Source organism: Bombyx mandarina, chromosome 09 (assembly GCF_030267445.1).
Source record: "Bombyx mandarina strain Sakado chromosome 09, ASM3026744v2".
In the NCBI taxonomy this organism is placed as follows: domain Eukaryota; kingdom Metazoa; phylum Arthropoda; class Insecta; order Lepidoptera; family Bombycidae; genus Bombyx; species Bombyx mandarina.
The window spans coordinates 5,625,035-5,637,115 of record NC_143216.1 but is presented as its reverse complement, the minus strand read 5'-3'; the positions used below and the strand labels follow the sequence as shown (position 1 = coordinate 5,637,115).

The 12,081-nt window shown below is 34.9% G+C and overlaps 1 protein-coding gene across 7 annotated transcripts in view; it reads right to left on the bottom strand.

Moving 5' to 3' along the window:
• Window positions 1–68: 68 nt before the first annotated feature.
• Window positions 69–12,081, bottom strand: part of LOC114240758 (uncharacterized) — a 37,344-nt gene continuing 25,331 nt past the window's right edge. For 4 of the 7 annotated variants that reach the window (XM_028171420.2, XM_028171414.2, XM_089729697.1 and 1 more), the window contains 5 exons: window positions 7,596–7,657; window positions 6,937–7,299; window positions 4,895–5,102; window positions 2,758–2,876; window positions 69–946 (listed from right to left, as the gene is read on the bottom strand). In XM_028171420.2, coding sequence (XP_028027221.2) covers window positions 827–946; window positions 2,758–2,876; window positions 4,895–5,102; window positions 6,937–7,299; window positions 7,596–7,657 — 872 coding nt within the window. In that variant the 3' untranslated portion in view covers window positions 69–826. Of the gene's footprint in view, window positions 947–2,242; window positions 2,325–2,757; window positions 2,877–4,894; window positions 5,103–6,936; window positions 7,300–7,595; window positions 7,658–12,081 lie in introns of all 7 variants that reach the window. The other 3 variants (XM_089729698.1, XM_028171416.2, XM_089729699.1) reach the window with 2 other exon arrangements.

The following is a 12,081-nucleotide window of genomic DNA, read 5'->3' as shown; positions in this document are numbered from 1 at the left end:
GTATTCATTTGACGACGAAATATTTTTTCAATTTCGAAGAAGATTGAGGAAAATAATTAGGACAAACAGGCATTTTACATCATTTATTTAATTGAGAACATAATTACAAAATAAAATACCAAATTGTATTAAATTTTTTTGCTTTTTATATACAAAATAATTGCGTAATCTCTCGCATGACTAGGTAAACGGATAAGCTTAGCCAAATAGCAGAAGCGTATAAATTTAATCAAAACATGAAAAAAAAAAATGCAGTCAAAATTCGACTTGACTGAAAAATTTAAATTTCAAATCATTTCGTTCATTTTCAATTTGAGCATTATATACATTAAAAAGCTGAATCGTATTCGCGTTATAAAAAAGCCGCACTTTAACATCGAAAAATAATAATAAATGTTTAGTATGTCGAAATAATGATGTGTAATGATCAATGGAGATAGCTAAACATTTTATTATGAGCGTTAAAATATATATATTTGTTACGTTTTATTATGACATTAAAATAATCACTTACACGCTAATTAATGGTTAAAATAAATTAAATTAAAACTACAATTATTATTCTGTCGTACGTGCCTCAAGACTTTATCCATTAAAGCCTATACAAGTACCTCTGCTACCGGTTCTCGACCGATGATACCTCGAAATGTGATAAATGTTTGTTTCTTGTAATGAGAGGGAACCGTTTCCGTTGGCACCGTCTTACCCGCGTTCCGTAAATAGAAATGGTTGCTAGGTATAATAATGTCAACAAGAATTTGGTTCGTTAATTTTTAATGTGAAACGTGGTTTAGATCTAACGAGATTGCGTGTTAGAAGTGATGATTTAGTATGAGGATCGGCCCGAGAAGTCTTCGAAGTGCTGGGTGCCTGGTGGCGCGCGGTAGCCGGGGTAGTTGTGGCCCAGGGCATGCTTCGCGAAGAACGAGCTGTAGTCCTTGTTAACCTGTCGATAATTCATTACACTTATCTAATTATATAGATACGAGTAGTTACACAGACATTTAATGCATACACTTAATTTAACCTGAGAATATTTTTATTTTTTATTGCTTAGATCGGTAGACGAGCTTTTTGGCTGGTCCACCTTTTTTATTGCTTAGATGGGTGAACCAGCTCACAGCCCACCTGGTGTTAAGTGGTTACTGGAGCCCATAGACATTTACAACATAAATGCGCCACCCACCTTGAGATATAAGTTGTAAGGTCTCAGTATAGTTACCACCTGGTGTTAAGTGGCTACCGGATCCTATAGATATCTACAACGTAAATGACGCCACCCACTTAAAGACGTGAGTTCTAAATTCTCTCCATTTTTACAGTACAACGGCTGTCCGACTGTTCAAACCGAAACGCATTACTGCTTCACGGCAGAAATAGGCAGGGTGATGGACTCACAAGACGTCCTACCACCAGAAAATATATATACATATATATAGTGTTACTTGAAAGCTTTTCGAAATCGAACAAATTATTTAATATTTTTATTATTATTTCGCATTCAATTAAGCAATATTAAAGGGATCTTACACAAAATTAATAAAATATTTCGAAATCGCTAAATTATCTTATCTACTATAAATTTAAAGTACTTTTAAATAACAAATAATAATTGTTCACTGAATTAACAAATAGCATGCACTACATTAGGACTACGTGACACAAAGCTGTTTGAAATAGAGAACGAATACATCATAGGTAACTAAATGTAATGGAACGCCAATGAAATTCTATGGAAATAGGTCTACAACTCTTAAGTTTAGTACAATCTATTTTACGGATGTACTATTTACAAATTGTACAGTTCTAGATCAAATTTGAAATGCCTATTTTACTATTTCCATCCGAAAATATTTCAAAATCAATAACGACACGCACAGTTTTTTCACGTGTTTAAGAAATCAAGGGAACTCTATAATAAAATTAATTTAAAAGGAAACATGGTTAATTTTATTTTATTTTTTCGCTTTTCCATTTTTCAATAGGTAAATACATTAATGATATAAAAGTTTATACTATTACTATACTATTGCAAACTTTACATAAAACAGTATGCCAACATTTTAACAGTGTTATTTTAATTTTGCATCCCAGAGTTGTTTACCCAAAGAAGTACGAAGAGAATAAAGAGCAAAGCTTGATCTATAATCGAGTTATGATTCTATGGTTGCCCTTCACCAAGTGCCGACGGTTAGAACTTGAGAAGTAAAACATCAGATATGTTGATGCAAGTGGCACTTACAAATCTATGCAAGTCCAACCATGTAGCGAGGAAGTTAAGCCTCATTCATGGCTAATAATTCGGCAAGCGTATATTGCCGCAGCTAAAACAGATAATAGTTTTTCAATCTCTTTAATATTCATTTACATGTTTTAATAGTTAATTTAGATGGGATACAAAGTTTATAAAAAAATATATATATTCCAAAAAATATTTATATACATTAATTATATGTATGTACATAGCGAATTATATAAAACATAGGTAAATAAACTATGTACAGCATGCATATTTGTTAATCTTACGTTTTAAATTCTGAAGATTGAACACACTCAATTTTATGATTTACATATATCTTCGATTCTGAATTTTCAAACATTTTTTTTGTCAAAATTCATATAATTATGTTCAAATTGTCATGTATAGATCTGTGTCTGATAAAAAACACATATTTTACTTGTACTGTACTATTCGATTAGAGTCTCCAAAAAATACTTTATTAGAAAAAGTACTAATTATTAATATTTAAATCATACCTTGCGCGGTCTGCAGGCGGGACCCTTGGCTAGTTTGAGGCGGGCTTCGTTTTCTGCAGCCACAGCCTCCTTCACCGATTGAGGCGGCCACTTCTGATCTCCACGCATGTTGACGCCTCCTATGATGCAAATTTGTTCAATCCAGTCAGCCGAAATACGTTTAATATCAAATCTAAAGAGATGTAGTCTTTCGCAGTTATATTTTAGGAAAAAAGAGAGTATTATTTGCAATTTATTTCAATCGATTACGTATGTAATTTCATATGTGCATATTTATACAATTTTCGATTCTGATACAAAAATAGATCATCATTGGCCATTTAGATTTCGATAGACTAGGCTTCTCTTAATTTTCGCCAGGTGGCGTGACGATTTATTAGCGGAAATTTTACAATTTATAAAGTTCCAATGGTTATTAATTTGGCAGCTCTCCAAAGTTGAAATGGATCTTTTAGAAATCGTTAATAATTGTCAATTTTAACATAAAATAGCTTTTATTTACGTATAGTTCAAGAATTTCAATCCAGGCATCTCAGCAATATATTTCTAATAAGAAAGCTGATCCACCATCAAACGCTGTTATCAATCCAACGACCAATTGGTTACCGAGTCTATAAAAGACATTGTATTTTAGCATGCTTTTATTAGCTTGACCTGTATGAGAAAGACGTCCAATCATATTCCAGAAAATAGACATATCAAGGAATGATGACAAAACAAAAGTTTTATAGCTTTCGTCTAAGACTAAAATAACCAGTACAAAAACTATTATTTTAATATTAAGTTTGCATATTAATCCTATTATCATAGTTATAAAATACATAGGTTTATTATATCGTAACTACAAAGAAGTCAGATGACGTTAACCTGACTTTAAATTACGACCACCTTAAATCGTCGTAAGGCAGTTACAATAAAATAAAAAGCAATTTTGTAACATTGAATGTGCAAGTTTCTATTGTGATGTGTGCGTATGTAAGGGGAACGTCTTCAAAGCATTTTATGCCTCAATATTACTGTGTAGACAAATAAAGTGTCTCACCTGGCTGTAATGTGTACAGTCTTTGTTAGAAATATATGTATTTCTGAAAATAATACGTATGATCCATCCCTGAGGCGTTTTAATAAATAATCAAATAATCTTTCTTTTTTAATTTGTATGCTATTTGAATCTTAATAATATACAGGATATATTTTTTCTATAGATTTACATAAATTTGTGACAAAACATTAAAAACAACCTAAGTCCTACAACTGCCAAAACAATTTTATTGTGCGGTTTCCGTAATGCAATGTGATGTGATGTGCAGCCACTCTTTAGTAAGTTCCTACCTCTTTTGGATGTTTCGACCAGCTCAAGGCCCACCTGATATTAAGTGGTTAACTTGGGTAGAAGATTCAATTTTATTTCTGACCAATTGTGACACGACTGTCACGAGACAGGAATGGGCAAGATAAACATACCTATCCCACGAAGTGAGGTAATATGCCGATTACACAAATTGACAAACTTTCCGCTTTCATTTGTTATTGTGATTCTTTTATTATTTGTAGAAATCTTTCGTGATCACTTGCTAAAAACCTATTTACTTTATTTGTTTTTTTTTTCTTTTTTCTATTTCTACTGCAAAGCACGCATTACTTTCCGATTTGAAGGATAGGACGCCATTCTTTTTTTTCTTTTTAATTTAGTGAAATTCGAACGGAGTTGCCGTCGGAGTCTGAGTTTGGCGAATTTATATTAAAAACGTGTCTCACAAAACCGCATTTCGTTTTAAATGGGAATTGGATTAAAGTAATAGAGATTTCGATCTGATCATGATCCAAAATGAAGATTAACACGAAGTGGTCTCGTCAATCTATTTTATTTAACAAATAATAAATAATAGTTTAAAAAAACTAACAAAATACATTTTTATAGAAAATCCAAACAAAAAAAATAGAAAATAAATTTTAATAAATTTGAATTAAAAATAGTGTAAGAAAAAAATATTTTATTGTAAAAAAAGTTAATCCGACGTTTTGAAGGGGGTCAAAATCATGTTCAAAGATTCCGTTACATACTAACATACATACGTCTGAAGCTAATAAAAGCATATTAAAAATATAAATCCTTCTAATACGAAATATTTGTTACCTTTAAATGACGCAGCGGCCGGTTGACTAGCGAACACCGGGGATGGTTTCTGGTGAACCGGAGGTTGCGGACGGAGAGTGATGGTTGATGGAGGTGGTTCGAAGTGCCTCTGTGTGGTCTGGTACGCGGGCTCCGAATAAGGAGACTGCGATGAGTACTGAGATTGAGGGGAAATCTGCTGCGTGTAGCTCGGCTGCGATCCGGGTGTCTATATTACAACAGTTTTGCGTTAATTGGTGATCTCAAAACATCGTTCAATAATTTTGTTTATGTAAGTAAATTAATTTAAATTTCGAGGGTGACTTAATCCAAGAAGGCATATTTAAAAAATAAAAACGATAAAATATTATATAAAACTTTTGACAAAAAAAACTATACGAATTTTATAAGCTTATTCAAACAACTTAAATTAGCTTTAACATAGAAAATAAAGTAAGCCAAAAAATCGTGAAACTAAATTTACACCTAGTTGGTTGTATATCCTTGAAGTTCAGTTTTATGTCGTTTATAAGATGGTATCAAGATCTTTGCAATCGTTTCATGATCTTAAAATAAATTTGTTCGTTCTTAAAAGTGGAACGAAAGTCTGTGAAATGATTAAAGTACTCTTACCTTAACCATACTTAAAAGTAAACGTTTATCTTTTCAATATCACATAAATATAAAAATGAATTGATGTTTTTTTTTTTTTTTTTTTTTTTTTTATTGCTTAGATGGGTGGACGAGCTCACAGCCCACCTGATGTTAAGTGGTTACCGGAGCCCATAGACATCCACAACGCAAATGCGCCACCCACCCTGAGATACAAGTTCTAAGGTCTCAAGTATAGTAACGACGGCTGCCCCACCCTTCAAACCGAAACGCATTACTGCTTCACGGCAGAAAATAGGCAGGGTGGTGGTACCCACCCGCGCGGACTCACAAGAGGTCCTACCACCAGTAATTACGCAAATTATAATTTTGCGGGTTTCATTTTTATTACACGATGTTATTCCTTCACCGTGGAAGTCAATCGTGAACATTTGTTGAGTACGTATTTCATTTGAAAAATTGGTACCCGCCTGCGGGATTCGAACACCGGTGCATCGCTCAACACGAATGCACCGGACGTCTTATCCGTTAGGCCACGACGACTAGATGTTCGCTAGTCTCGCTAAAACTCGAGAACGGCTGGACCGATTTGGCTAATTTTGGTCTTAATTTATTTTTGGAAGTCCAGAGAAGGTTTAAAAGGTAAATAAATATAAAAATGCTCGGAATTAAATAAAAATAACAATTTTGTTTTCTCTTTGATGTGTCCCCTGTCGGACGGACTCCTTTTATTTGTTTTAAGTTTATTTTAATATATACCAAAGCTTAGTTCTTTTATTTATCGATTGAGGCACTACGAAGTCTATCGGGTCAGCTAGTCACTTATAGGTTATCGGACACTCTTATACGCAATAAGAATATTGGGCCAGAATGTATCGATCCGATTTCAATAATCTTTTGTTTACAATAAATAGGTTGTGCCTTTCAGGTTCTAATAATGTCTATGAATTTTGTGAACGGCTTGACACCAATTAGAACGTGAAATGGTCAGCCGAATTCTCCTAATTAAACAGCTTAATAATAATAATTATTACTTTCAGTTTTATTATGCGACATTAATAATGGAAAGCAAAGCGTGTGATTTATTCAGATTTTACAAATGTAAAATGTATATTGTTGTTTTAGGCTATTTCATATAGATGAATCGTGGATTTATTTTGGATTTTAGTTTACTTATCTTAATGTAGGTACTATGTTGATGTATTGCAATGTTAATTTTCCAAATACATATAAAATTATCTTGCAGTATTTCTTTGCATTTTAATAGAAACACATTGACAAAACTCGTAACAAATTCAAAATTCAAAATCGCAAAAGTAACGTAACAGTATTTTTATTTCGACACGCCTTGATTGTCGCTCCCAAGCAGTTAGTGGTTTTGGTAAAAACATGCAATTAGTCAACGGGAAAAAGAAGTAGTGGGCGATGTCTTCGCTGAGGTGTCCTGATACCTGAGGGGAGAGGGGGGCCGGTACGGGGGCCCAGCGATTTGGCTGTGGCCTGAAGGGTTGCGGTGCGATGCCCGGGGACGCCGGACCCACACGGTACTGCGAGGGAGACAAGGGTGACGCAGTCACTCCCGGCCCAACGGGAATCAGCTTACTCAGGCCAGTTTGCTCTTGACGACGTCCCTCACAGAACCCTGGCTGAGACTGGGGGTACTGAGGCTGCTGGGACTGTGGCTGTTGGTATTCGGGTTGGTAGTACGGAGGCTGAGCTTGGTATTGGGGGTCGGCTTGATATTGAGGTTGCTTTTTATAGGGAGGCTGAGCAGACGGGGAGTGTTGCGCGTTGTTGTCGTACACGGGACTCTGCTGAGATTTATAATAAATCTTATAAAAATACTTAACCCTATCGGACGATCTAATAATAAGCTTTATTTTATTATTTTTTGAGAAATTACGAAACTGAAAATATCACCAGAATAATATATTTTGTTAAATTAAATATTTCCTCTGAGCAGATGGTGTTGCATGCAATATATTATTATTTGCCCGCCACCGTAAGCGTTGGCTATGTGCAGCCATGATGATGTCATTTTGCTGTTAAACACAGCTCTTTATATACATTTTACATGTTTTATTTATCAACATTTTAATTTAATATTTACCTGTTGTGGATTATGATATCCGTTCGTTTCGGGTACCGGAGGCCACACCACTTTCTTCTGACCTTTAAATAAAAAAATAAATTTTATCCCAGTCAACATAAATTCTTTAAATTCGTTATCTAAATTCAATAAGTATTTGGAGGCTTAAACGACAAAGGGAAGATCACTTTAGGGTCACCAGTTTGGAGGCTTAAACGACAAAAGGAAGATCTTCCATCGAACGGATGATATTTGCTCGATAGACCGACGGTCCGAATGTTGTTGTACGGAACTTGTATATATGCAAGCTTATCTTGAAAATATCGTAAGCGAGATTCAGGCATCTGTCAAATATCTTGCGTTGTATAATGGCTACCAGCCACAAGTAAATTACTAAAACCACTTAAAATTATGAATGAACCAGCAAGCAACTGCAAAATGTAAAATCGAACACATGTACTACTCGTGAACTCTACTAGAAGATATTTTAGACATTACGAATTGGATGTGCATCTGTGCTCGTAAACTTGAAATATATAATGTGTCGTCAAAATTTATGATACCATTAAATATCTACGTTCGAACAGTCTAGATTCTCAATAGCATAGGTAGGTGTGCGATTAAACTTTGGTCCTACGTGGTGTTATATGGTTATCGAAGCCCATAGATAATCACTATATAAATAGCGGCATGAGACGTGAGGTCCAAGACTCGATTTTGTATACTAGATGTTCAGTGTAGTTCAAAATGAACTATGTACTTAATAAAACTAATGTCAATTGAAATATTTTCCACAAATAATGTGTTAAAACATTCTGGACTGTAAAAGCTGTAGTTGCGTCGCGCCTCAGTTACCGAGCTTTCAACACTTTGAAATAATATGAGACATCTTCCTTTAAATTAGCTCAATTCCACGTTATTGGATTAATGCCAGCCCATCGAAAGAATAACAAATTATTTGCTGTTATATTATTTGTTTCTCGTGACATATTTGAAAAAAGATACTTTTTGAATTTCGTCAAACAAACTTAGTTTGGTTCTAGTTTGGTTCGCTTTTGTTCGTGATGTGGACAACAGACAATAAGTTTACCAAATGATGCTTTTTTTCCTACCTAATCACTGATAGCTTAAGGGCTATATTCAAGCTACGCGCGGTTTGGTAGGTGAGCTCACGGGGCTCAACCTAGGAGAGCTTGCTAACATTAGCCTTAGGAAGAGCAATACTTTGCTGAATCTACCACCGGATCGAAATCGGGACTCATTCAGGAAATCCAGCGAGAAAATCAGTATGTCTATGAACTAGGTTGCACCTCGAATTCTTTCGACAAGTTCGACAAAGAAAAAAATACGATTCTAAATTTTTACACACGATGTTACATCATGAATGAATGAAATCATTGCTATTACATAAATATTACATGAGTCGCGAATTAATGAAAGCGTAGTCCGGTTTGATCTCCTCCCGGCTATGCAGGATGAGATTTCCTTTTGAAATAAGCATTGCCTTCGCATAATTTTTATAATTAAAACTATTTTAGAACAATTATTATCGGGTAAAAAAATTAAAGTGAAAATTTACAGGATATTTTTTACGAGATCAACTTAGATTGAATAATTTCGTTACGTATTTATTACGTAACGAATACGTACGTTTATTACGTATTTATTATATTTGAAGTCGTCGTGGCCTAAAGGATAAGACGTCCGGTGCATTCGTTGTTGCGATGCACCAACCAATTTTTACCATATACCATACCAATTTTTCGAATGAAATACGTACTTAACAAATGTTCACGATTGACTTCCACGGTGAAGGAATAACATCGTGTAATAAAAATCAAACCCGCAAAATTATAATTTGCGTAATCACTGGTGGTAGGACCTATTGTGAGTCCGCACGGGTAGGTACCACCGCCCTGCCTATTTCTGCCGTGAAGCAGTAATGCGTTTCGGTTTGAAGGGTGGGGTAGCCGTTGTAACTATACTGAGACCTTAGAACTTATATCTCAAGGTGGGTGGCGCATTTACGTTGTAGATGTCTATGGGCTCCAGTAACCACTTAACACCAGGTGGGCTGTGAGCTCGTCCACCCATCGAAGCAATAAAAAAAAAAAAAAAAACCTATTCTAAATTGTTTAAGTCGTGTAGACGGATTGATTAATTTAAAATCCACTTGATGTTAAACGCTTAGCAAGACCAAAAACGCAACAACGTGAATTCTTCCGTCCGCTTTGAGACATTAGGCCCATCTCGGTCGCATTGAAATAATCCTAAAATAATCCAAGTCCTAAAGCCGGAGCAGGTGACTGTTTCGGTAGAAATAGAAAATACGACTAAGAATCTCTTTAAGCTAATACTTGAGATAGGACGATAAGGCGACTAACTGCTACGCATCTAAATCTAAATAATTAAGGCGCTCGTGGCCGAGTTACTTTAATGTTCGTATATTTTCAACATTTTCCGCGTTCAGTGTTTGTAACTTGTAGTGTTTTTGCTAGTAGCTCATGGTCTAAATAAGTAAAAAGAAAATCACATAGGAAATTTTCCCCAGAGTACCTACCGACAGCAAAAAAATAACGCACATTTTTTATAACTGTAATATTATAAGTGATGTTCATATATTATTATAACTTAATTTAATTCATATTTTTATTATTAATTTATTAATTGAGTAAACGAATAATTCGAGACAAAAATTTGCCATAAATCACGGACGGGTCTCGTTTTAATATTATAGCCGTGATAGTCTTTTTTTTTCAATAACATATTTATTAATTTGGAGCGTAACCCAGACGGTATTACCAATGATTTCTCTAACCGTTAATCGAATGCAACTATGAAATGCAACTCACAGTTAATTCGGTCTGCCTGGACGTGGCACGCGCTTCTTCCCGACCGTTGTTGACTATTTGGCTCGCACACCTGAGCACAAATGTCTACCGCATTTTATATTTCGGGATCGCACATATTTAGGACTCCCCACTCTATCAGCATCGCCCGCAAATGATACAGATTGAGTGGGCCCGCGAATCAAACCAAAAAAGTTTATTAGTACACGCACGATTTGACCTTAACTTTTCGTTTAGGTGCTTCCTGATTGTCATTTATGGGAAATGGAACGTAAAACTTTACAGAAGTTCTCATTGAAATAAAAGAACTACACAGAAAACTAATCGAAAGATATAATCATTCATTTTTCAATTCCATATATGAAATTTAAATTTAGAAAATAACAACGCCATTCATTTCAGTATTCATTCATTCAGTATTTTATTGTTTAGATGGATTGATCAGCTCACGGCCCGCCTGGTAATAAGAGGCCCAAATATCAACAACGTATATGCCGCCACCGACCTTGGGACATGAGTTCTAAGTCTCAGTTTTTACAGTAGAACCGCCGCCCCACACTTCAAGCCGAAACGCATTACTGCTTCACGGCTGAAATAGCCAGGGCGGCGGTAGATACCCGTGCCTAGGTACTCACAAGACATCCCACCGCCAGTAAAGCCGTTGATGATTTATTTCACTTTAAATAAACAATTAGAATTTAAAACAAAACATGCATGAAGATCTGAGAAACGTAATTTCGGATAGACAATTTGATATTGAAAGCCAACTCTCTACCCGGACGAAGTTTCAGATAACACGAAGGAAACGCTAGTGCAGTTTAATGGCTGATATCTCAAAGGAGGGCTGTGGCAATTATCTTACTCATTTGACTATAAAGCGGGCTTAATATATATATTTTTTAACTAAAAATCGTCGTAATCGATAAAAAGTTCCTTTGAAATTATCTGAAATGAAAATACTTGTAAATATAATTGCGTTATCTTATTTGTTTAATGTATAAAATTAAAAGCAGAAACTAGCTTTAGTAAAATTAATTTTATAAATTATTGTCAGTATGTACCAGCTTTTATTACACATACAGAAGAAACAACAGCGGCGGCCATATTGAGACGTCATTTATTTACCATCGTCACTCAGCGGTATGAAAACTTTTTCGAACACAACCTCAATGTCAAAATCGAAAGTGATTAACATTTTTATTTTGATGTATTATTGTCGAAACCACTGAAAATAGTGCGCACCTGATGTAAACGCGACTCATTTGTCGCGCGCGCATTTTCAGCACCTGCCTCTAAAATAAACTTTGATTCATACTGAATAACGACCCGAGAGGAGACTCATAGAAATAATTTTACCGATGACGTCAAACAAACACCTCTTTTATTTTTAAGCCGCAGATCAAGGTCAATATTTGTGAATATCTACAGATCTCTCTGATGCTGACTTATGTTCTCGGGTTGCTTTAAAAAAATAAACGCCTTAGCTCTAAAACGTTGCTCGTCAATTTTGTTTGCACATTGCATTGCAGGTATGCACGTATTTTTAAAATAGTTTTAAGCTTCGCGGCTAAAGAGAAATACTACGTTTTGATAAGAAAGCTTCCGAAAGAATTTTTAAATGCTTTTATGAAATTGTTTTTGTATCAGTTTTCTTCATT